This window comes from Poromitra crassiceps (genome assembly GCF_964638095.1).
Source record: "Poromitra crassiceps genome assembly, chromosome: 2".
In the NCBI taxonomy this organism is placed as follows: domain Eukaryota; kingdom Metazoa; phylum Chordata; class Actinopteri; order Beryciformes; family Melamphaidae; genus Poromitra; species Poromitra crassiceps.
The window spans coordinates 15,941,185-15,951,184 of NC_139624.1; the positions used below are offsets into that span (position 1 = coordinate 15,941,185).

The 10,000-nt window shown below is 45.8% G+C and overlaps 1 protein-coding gene and 1 pseudogene across 2 annotated transcripts in view; one reads left to right on the forward strand and one right to left on the reverse strand.

Moving 5' to 3' along the window:
- Positions 1 to 6,527: 6,527 nt before the first annotated feature.
- Positions 6,528 to 10,000, reverse strand: part of lama1 (laminin, alpha 1) — a gene marked incomplete at its 3' end in the record, with an annotated part of 84,091 nt that continues 80,618 nt past the window's right edge. Inside the window, exons 58-60 of the mRNA XM_083661149.1 lie at positions 8,787 to 8,920; positions 6,903 to 7,113; positions 6,528 to 6,712 (exon numbers count right to left, since the gene is read on the reverse strand). Of these exons, the coding sequence (XP_083517275.1) occupies positions 6,528 to 6,712; positions 6,903 to 7,113; positions 8,787 to 8,920 (530 nt within the window). The remainder of the gene's footprint in view (positions 6,713 to 6,902; positions 7,114 to 8,786; positions 8,921 to 10,000) is intronic.
- LOC310772112 (heat shock cognate 70 kDa protein pseudogene) overlaps positions 9,444 to 10,000 on the forward strand; it is a 1,979-nt pseudogene continuing 1,422 nt past the window's right edge. The window contains exon 1 of the transcript in view: positions 9,444 to 10,000. This exon is cut by the window's right edge and continues 1,422 nt beyond it. The product of the transcript in view is annotated as a heat shock cognate 70 kDa protein pseudogene (transcript).

The following is a 10,000-nucleotide window of genomic DNA, read 5'->3' on the forward strand; positions in this document are numbered from 1 at the left end:
GGATGAGTGTGGGTACATGTGCATGTGTGCGGGGGGGATGAGTGTGGGTACATGTGCATGTGTGCGGGGGGGATGAGTGTGGGTACATGTGCATGTGTGCACACGCACACACTACGTTACTGCATGCTGCAGATCTCTCTCTCTGGGTCTGATACACTATGTTACTGCATGCTGCAGATCTCTCTCTGGGTCTGATACACTATGTTACTGCATGCTGCAGATCTCTCTCTGGGTCTGATACACTATGTTACTGCATGCTGCAGAGCTCTCTCTGGGTCTGATACACTATGTTACTGCATGCTGCAGATCTCTCTCTCTGGGTCTGATACACTACGTTACTGCATGCTGCAGATCTCTCTCTCTGGGTCTGATACACTATGTTACTGCATGCTGCAGATCTCTCTCTCTGGGTCTGATACACTATGTTACTGCATGCTGCAGATCTCTCTCTCTGGGTCTGATGCACTACGTTACTGCATGCTGCAGAGCTCTCTCTGGGTCTGATACACTACGTTACTGCATGCTGCAGAACTCTCTCTGGGTCTGATACACTACGTTACTGCATGCTGCAGAGCTCTCTCTGGGTCTGATACACCACGTTACTGCATGCTGCAGATCTCTCTCTGGGTCTGATACACCACGTTACTGCATGCTGCAGATCTCTCTCTGGGTCTGGTACACTACGTTACTGCATGCTGCAGATCTCTCTCTGGGTCTGATACACTACGTTACTGCATGCTGCAGATCTCTCTCTGGGTCTGGTACACTACGTTACTGCATGCTGCAGATCTCTCTCTGGGTCTGGTACACTACGTTACTGCATGCTGCAGATCTCTCTCTGGGTCTGATACACTACGTACGTTACTGCATGCTGCAGATCTCTCTCTGGGTCTGATACGCTATGTTACTGCATGCTGCAGATCTCTCTCTGGGTCTGATACACTACGTTACTGCATGCTGCAGAGCTCTCTCTGGGTCTGGGACACTTCCCCTCAGTCGGCTGGTTATGGGAGGGAACCGTTCACTTGGCCAGTGATATGCCAGTGGTGGATTCAGTCGTCCCCAATCAGTAACGACTTTGCGATCAGACGACACGGGAGGTGCAGCACATTTTTCGAACCGCTCTCTCATCAGTGCTACGACCTGTCACTCATTCAATTTCAACCCGCCTTCAAAAACCAGCAGTGACTCATTTATGTAGTAGATCTTCATACTGACATGTTACTCTCCAGGTCGAGACCTTTCCAACATTCTATTCTATTCTATTGTCTCTATACTATAGTGTTCTGTTCTCTCTGACCCCTGCCTCTCTTCTCTCTTTCAGGACTGAAGCCTGGGGGCACTGCTGCATTGTGGGAGATGTAGTTCAAACAAAGGAGTCAACAAAGAATGTTTGGTGGACATTTACGGAACTCAGCATTTACTGCACACCGCACGCACACACACACACACACACACACACACACACACACACACACACACACACACACACACACACACACACACACACACACACATTAATGAGTAAGTAAAAGCACATGAAACACATGCACATGCATGCATAGGGTTTGCATATTCAAATACATAGTCTTATACAGTAGGCTACCTCTCTCTCACTTTCTCTGTCTCTGTCTATCTCTCTCGCTCTCTGGTTCTCTCGCACTCTGTCTCTCTCTCTGTTTCTGCCTCTCTCTGCCTCTCTCTCACACACACACACACTTTTTTGTGAGCATTTATTGGATGAAAGTGTAAATAAACCAAGTGCTCCTCCTGCTGGAACGCCTGATGTCTCAAACAGAGAGGAGGCGTGTCCTCACATCGCTGCGTTCCCATGGCAACCAGGTGACCTGTGGTGCGTTTATTTGGACGTTTCGCCCGGGCCTCGTTGACTCCCCCCAGGGGAATTGGCCATCACTCTAGTGAACTCTCTCTCGCTGTACCCTTCAGGGCCGAGCGAGCTAGTCAGCAACAATGGTGACTTCACAAGCACACATTTCCCAGGATGCATTGTGGTCGTCAGGGTGATAAATGAACAGCTGATCAATATGAATGAAGTAAACAAACAATATTTAGAGGATTTAGGTAATCCATCAAGCCCCAACGGAATCCTGCTTATTACACATCTACTTACTAAAGAAATCAGTAATTTTATACAAGATATAACAGCCATTTTACTGATTTGAAAATGATTCCATTGCTTCCAACCAAAAAATAGTCGGTTACCTTCTTGCGGGGCTTTGCAGTTGACACACCTGCAAAAAATTAAGCTAATGTTACATTTGCTAGCAAGCGTTAGCTTGGACATGTTGCTAACACACTAGCCGGGTAGAAACAACAACATACATAGATTCATCTGAGATGTTTCTAACAAAGAAAAAAATATAGTATCCAAGAGAGAGAGAGATGTTTGGTACCTCGCCATTTTAACAGACTGCAGCTAACTTTTTTGCCACAAGGTGTCGCAAATGAGCTGTTGTTAAATGGACTGGACTTTGCTCAGATTGATATGACTGACGTGGCCTCTGGACTGATATCCCTAGCAGCGGTCTGTTGTACAGAAATAACAGACTGCTGAATGCCATGATTGACCAATCAGAATATTCAACAAGGCCGTGTAATAAACATATATTAAATGAACTAATCTGCAATATTTTATTGCTCATCATTCTGTGGATTTTTTTTTTTTTTTTTCATATTTCGCCCCCATTTTTCGCCCCAATTGTACTTAGCCAATTTCCCCCTGTTGCCCCTGTCGCTGCTCCACGCTCTGCCGATCTGGGGAGAGCCGTAAACTAGCACCATGCTTCCTCTGAGACATGCGCCAGCTGCTTCTTTTCACCTGACAGCTGGAGCTTCACCGGCAGGACGTAGCGCGTGGGAGGATCACGCTATTCCCATCAGGTCCCTTCCCCCCGAACAGGCGCCCTGACCAACCAGAGGAGGCGCTAGTGCAGCGACCAGGACAAAAGCCCTCAATCCGGCTTGCTACACGCAGACACTAGCCAATCGTGCCTGTATGGACGCCCGACCAAGCCAGAGGTAACAGGAGGACGCGAACCTGCGACCCTCGTGTTGAGTAGGCAGGGAATCTACCGCTACACTACACAGACTGTAGTTTCTGTGTAATTGTTATTTATTCATATTATTAGGCCTGCGTTCAAATATCCTGCTCCAATCCCGCCTCTTCTCTGATCCCTTGGCCACGCCCCTTTATGCAAATTATACAGAGCGCTCATGCTATTATTTAGGAGCGACCAAGCTGACAGATTTTCACGTGACTCTAAAATCTGTGTTGAGAGATTAGACTGACCCAAGCTGTTTCCTGGTTTCCATTTGAAATGTAATTAGCATGTTTGCTAGTAGCTAGCATCTCACTGTATAACACTGTATAGCCTCTGTATTTACCCATAATGCAATAGTATGTGCCATTTTCTCACCTTGCCATAGAGACCCTCATTATGAACTGATTTACTCATCTATAGGCTACCTATTTACTGATTGACCTTTGTCCTTATTTATTTATTTATTTATTTGCAAACTGTTAATTTGGGGGGTTTGTCTTTCTCCTGACAAATTGTTCCAGTCTGTGGGGGTGGGGCATAAGGTCAGGGGCAGGGCTTCAGGTCAGTTTGTTTGACCTCATTGGACATCTCCAGAATGTACATTTTGCTCCTGTTGGCCATAGAGTGCCGAAGTCACGCCCTCTTCCGCGTTCAGCATAAGAACCAAGGGATTTTTCAGCCGTTTCATTTTTCCATCTACATGTCATAAATGCTTATCAAATTAGTTTACTCACTAGAACATTTCACGTGGATCAAAACTACAAAATAAAAGTGTTGATTTTTTTCTTCTTTTAATCCGATTTATGTTTTATTTTTGGTTGGAGTGAAATGTTCTATGGTCTCTCCTGATTCCAAATATATAATATGAATCACTTGGTTTGACCAAGTAAAACAATTTTCTTAAAGCCCCACTCAGTAAGTTTTCCACTGCGCCCTCTGCATGCATTAGTATCGATAACGATATCGCCGTTCAAAGTCAACAAAACACAGCGCCAGAAGCTCTATGTACATGTTGTGACATCGGGTACTCACCACGTGATGAAATAATAATCCATAGTTCCGTGAAACATCATTTTCGTAGCAAATCCGAATTGAGTTACTTCCTCGTTTTCATGAACACAGCGCTTCCGCTGTACAGCGCATGCGCGCATGGTTTTCTTTTTTCTTTTTTCTTGCTACGGGACGTGACAGACAAACTGCTTAGTCCCAGTGCTGGCCAATGGAGGGCGGTGTGGGATAAATAAAGACGAGGGTCTCCCTATTAAAAGTCAATCTACCATGTCCTGTGACTAAAAAGCAGTTATATTTCAGTAAAAAATGTCAAAAATCTTACTGATTGGGGCTTTAAGTATTTAACAAAATGTAGATGGAAAAAATGAATGGTGGATGAAATCCCGTGATTCATTTGCGGAAGGCGACAGAGACTTTGGCACTCTATGTGCAGAATCATTGACCACAGCCTGACCACGCCCCCTGGTGTCATGTTACAGCCTGACCACGCCCCTGGTGTCATGTTACAGCCTGACCACGCCCCTGGTGTCATGTTACAGCCTGACCACGCCCCTGGTGTCAGATTACAGAATGACCACATCCCCCTGTTATGTTACAGCCTGGCCACGCCCCCTGGTGCCATGTTACGGCCTGACCACGCCCCTTTGTGTCAGGTTACACACTGACCCTGGTGTCAGGTCACAGAAATCTTGTCTAATTTATTGCCTGTATGATAAAGTCAACCACGCTGAATGTCTTCCCATTAAACTGAAATAAAATTATGAATGTCTGTCTGTCTGTCTGTCTGCCTATCTCTCTTTTTGCCTGTCCTAACATAAGACTGTATAAAAGTAGCTTCTCTGAGTGGACTCATTTTGGCTGTTATTATGCTATGATGGTGATATCTGACTTTTTTTTTATAAATTATTATTATGATGAATTTAGTAATTTCAGCCAAAATTGTCCACTGTGTAGAAAAAAACAAGACACCGTTAGCTTTTTTAGGGCCTTTTTAGAGCCCAAAAAGCTCCAGGGGGGTTGGAGCCTGACCAAACATTATGTCAATTTATCAATTTTAACCCTTTAAATGCAAATTATTTTATGATGATACCGCTCATTTAACACACAATTATACTATAATGTTTGGAGCGGGGGAGTCTGGTGCAGCGCACAGGTCGTAGACCTGGTGAGACGAGGGAGGAGCCCGGCCGGGTGGCAACCCACAGAGCCCGGTCCCTCTACGTACCAGAGCCCTCCCCCCCCCCCCCCCCCCCCAGTCCCGGCAGAGTAGTTCCGGAGCAGCGGATTGAGTGGCCCTGACCGCGTAACCACCTTCGACCCTTCCTGGAGGGCTGACCGTGGGTAGCTACTGGGACGTAAGTTGGGGCTTGGCCAGCCCCGGCTGGGTCACCTGGGCGAGGGTGTATGATGTTGCGAGACCCGAAACATCCTATGACCCCAGGGTACATCACTGAGGATACGTCCCAGTTATGCATCCATGCGATGTTTTTTCTTTATAACAACACTATAATTGAAGTTACCATAAGTGAGTCAATTCCATTTTCACTGTTTACATATTCATGGGGTCTTGGAAGAATATGATCAGAAATGCAGGCGGTGGCTGGTAACTTCAAAACAACTCCCCGAACATGTTTAATGGTTGTTTTTTAACAGCTGCAGCATTGTGTAAAACAAGATGAATGATGGCTTTCCTGTGGGTGAGAGACATAAACATAGACAGAGAGAGAGAAAACAGAGTTGGCACAAGATCCCTCTTCACCAAACTCTGCTTTCTCTCACACTCTCTGTCAATGTCTCTCACCCACAGGAAAGTCAGGCCAAAAAATCTTAAGTTTCTGCTGTCAATCAACATATAAATGTGATTCATAAAAGAAATCTCACCAAGAAAATGACAAACTAATGAAAATCTCCATTCATAAAAACCACAGACAAGCTGTAAAGGTCTACTGACTTTATTAACAAACAGGAATGTTTCCACTGTCACTTACTCCACGTTCTCCTTCTCTCTCTTGGTTTGTCAAAGCCTTTGTTACAAAAATCATCACTCAGTCAAAATCTCTCCACTGCTTCACAGCGAGGTGCGCTAGCTCAGTGGTAAAGCTCAGCTCTTTGGACCACAAGGTTGTGAGTCTGTGAGCATTTTGAAGTTTGATGCAAAATAAATCAACACTACATCACAGAGCAGGTGTGTGCCACCATCTGTCAGTGGCTGATCACTGATTGGGGAGGCGTGGCCAGATCTTTCAGCCAATAGAAACGGCTGACTACACAACACGTCACACTGACGTCATCAATAATCAATGTTTTCTTTTTCACTAAACAAAACAATGACAAGTTTCATTCATGTTGCCATGGAGACAAACGGGTTCATTAAGACATGTGACCATGAACAGTAATGTAATCTGAGCCAATAGGAGTCAAGCTGTGGGCCAATAGGAGCCAGGTAAACTGTTGCTAGGCAGCAGGACAGGAATTAGGAACAACTCCTGACAGGAAGTGGGCAGAGCTCAGGTTCAGAGGGTTGTTCAGTTTACCCTTAACGAGCTGCAGCTCGTTAACATGACCTTTAACGAGCTGCAGGTTCTTCATACAACCTCTGAACCTGGACCTGGTGGACAGACAGTTCTGCTTCACACCGTCTGGACGAGAGACACAGGGGGAGAGAGAGAGACAGACAGAGAGGTTAGCAATCACCAATTAAAAATGCTATGCCAATTGTTTAAGCCAATACAGAAGTGCCTTAAACCTGCATTCTTTCTAACGGCCAGCAGGATGCGACTGTGTGTGTGTATGTTTGTGTGTGTGTGTGTGTGTGTGTGTGTGTTTTACCGGGGTATCCTCCCAGGTACAGGGGGTTGTTGGTCTCAGCAGAGGTGGATTGGGGGTGGGGGTTGGGGGTGCTGTAGGTGCGTCCGTCCACAGTCAGACTCAGGCTGTGTTTGGTCTTCCTGGCCAGCAGGCGGTGCCAGCGAGCGTCACACAGCCTGTGAGCTGACAGCACCGTCACACGCCCCGCCCCGTTATTCACATGGAACGCCACCTAGAGGGGGAGGGGCATCAACCATCAGCTGACTCGTATAATTAAGCAATATATCACGAGAGCAAGTGTGTTGTGGTGAATATATCCCGCTGATAAGCTGTTATCCCACGAGGCCTGCGGCCTCGTGGGATAACAGCTTATCAGCGGGATATATTCCACAACACACGCTGCTCGAGTGCTATATTGCTTTTATAAAACGGTTTCCAAGTATAATAATATAATAATAATAATACTATAAGTCCGACTGGCATCGTATTCTGATAGAGTCAGTTGAAACACTACTGTAAGGCGGGACCTCTAGCAAGAAGATAGACGTGCGGGTGATTTGATTGGATCGTTCTGGAGACTGAAGTCGACATTGGCCAATCCTGGCGCTTGCTGAGAGCTTTTTGCAAAGCTCGACACCAGAGCCGTATGCCGACACCAAGTAACGTTACGTCTTATTTAGAAATGCGGGGTTAAGAGTGAGGGCGCGCGAGAGAGGGGTTAAGACATTAGCCCGCGTCTATTCTTGTACAAAACATCATTTTCTGCGAAGTATTAGTAAAGTTATAAGCGAAGATCGATTCACAAGGATCTGAAAGCTGTCTCCGCCATTTTGTTTTTGAGGTAACCAAAGCCTAAGAGAGTTGCGCCATCATGCGTCTGGCTGCAAGCGAGTAGCTTTTTGTTTTGACACTACTGTAAGGCGGGACCTCTAGCAAGAAGATAGACGTGCGGGTGATTTGATTGGATCGTTCTGGAGACTGAAGTTGACATTGGCCAATCCTGGCGCTTGCTGAGAAGCTGAGAGCTTTCTGGAAAGCCCAACACGGAGCTCGAGCGCAGAGCTGCCTTTTAGTAAGAGAGTTGCCATGGCAACCAATAACCCATGGCCATGGGTTATTGAACTCGTTTACTGGAATTATACAATGGCTGTGAACCAATCAGATTGCTTGATTTGAGAGAGCCGTTTTATAATGACAAATTATACAACAGGGAGTTCCAACTAAGCCATCTGATTGGTCAACGAGACATTTTAGAATGTGATCAGATCAGCTAGCCGTGCTAGCCTCCTCACTAAAAACGTCACTCCGCTCCATTACTACTATGACATGACTAGCCTGTTACTAGCATCTATGCTTACTATGCTTAGAGGCTCTGGCCTCTTCATCAGCTGTGTGGCGACACAGCGATACTCATTTAAAAATACATGTGAACTTAGTTCATGGACGTAGTAGTTAAATCTGTCCATGGAAAATGATTTTTTTCAACATCAGTTACAACTACATTGAGCTGGCGAAGCAGTTTTGTGTTTATATGTGGTATTTATTCAGTTTAGGAAATCACAAAATTTAGAAAGCATTAGCTCAAGTTGGCTGGCTGACTTAACAGGGACTAGTTCTTGTCTCTTGTTGCTAGGTCATTACTAAGGGTCGGGGCTACTTGCTGGAGTAGTAAACTAGTTTTCATTAGTAACTCACGTGACTGAATGTTTTCCAGTTATTAGTCAAACCCCATGTATTTCCAGGGAAACGGAGATAATACTAGCAAAAATATATATTTTGAGAGCATACCAACACTGTTTCAAACAACACCTCATGATACAACTACAACAATACCTTACAATGCCTTATCATTCACAGTGCAATACCCACAATGCTACATGATACCCCACACACACACACACACACCTGTCCGTTAGTCATCTCCAGCCCGATGGCGTCCACCTTGGCACTGCTGATGCCCAGCAGCACGGCATCTGATTGGCTCGTCCGGAACTCCAGAGATACTGACATATCAGAGCCCACCTTGTAGCCGTCACGCACTGCACGCACACACGCGCACACACACACACACACACACACACACACACAGGAAAGAGGTTTAGTGATCATAGGTTGTAACGATACTTGAATTTCTAACTTCGACACAATACCTAGGAAAATATTCATATGCGATAGATCCCATTTTCATCATGATTTGCTGTTTATTTATTGAGGGCATAGATTAGCATCTAAGCACAAAACAGACACAGGAGACCCCTTATGATGACATCACAATTGCACAATTCTCGTGTGACATCATCAGTGATGTCATAAATCCCTCTCTGGCATAGTGACATCATCAGTGATGTCATAAATCCCTCTCTGGCATAGTGACATCATCAGTGATGTCATAAATCCCTCTCTGGCATAGTGACATCATCAGTGATGTCATAAATCCCTCACATAGTGATGTCACAAATCCTTCCCTGCTAACAGTATAAATAAAAGCTTGGTAAGCCTGGTTCTTTCACAAGTATCTCGCATCTTAGCTAAGTTCACTCAAATCATTCTCGTCTCCAATATTCAGAAACATGTCTAAGGGACCAGCGGTTGGCATCGATCTTGGGACCACCTACTCCTGTGTGGGTGTGTTCCAGCATGGCAAAGTTGAAATCATTGCCAACGACCAGGGCAACAGGACCACGCCCAGCTATGTGGCCTTCACTGACACCGAGAGGCTCATCGGAGATGCAGCCAAGAATCAGGTGGCCATGAACCCAACCAACACAGTCTTTGATGCCAAAAGACTGATTGGCCGCAGGTTTGATGATGGAGTTGTGCAGTCGGACATGAAGCACTGGCCATTTACAGTCGTCAATGACAACACCCGCCCCAAGGTCCAAGTTGAGTACAAGGGTGAGACCAAGTCCTTCTACCCAGAGGAGATCTCCTCCATGGTGCTGGTGAAGATGAAGGAGATTGCTGAAGCCTACCTGGGAAAAACTGTAAACAATGCAGTCATTACCGTGCCCGCCTACTTCAATGACTCCCAACGCCAGGCCACCAAGGACGCCGGCATCATCTCTGGTCTCAATGTTCTACGTATCATCAACGAGCCGACCGCTGCTGCCATCGCCTAT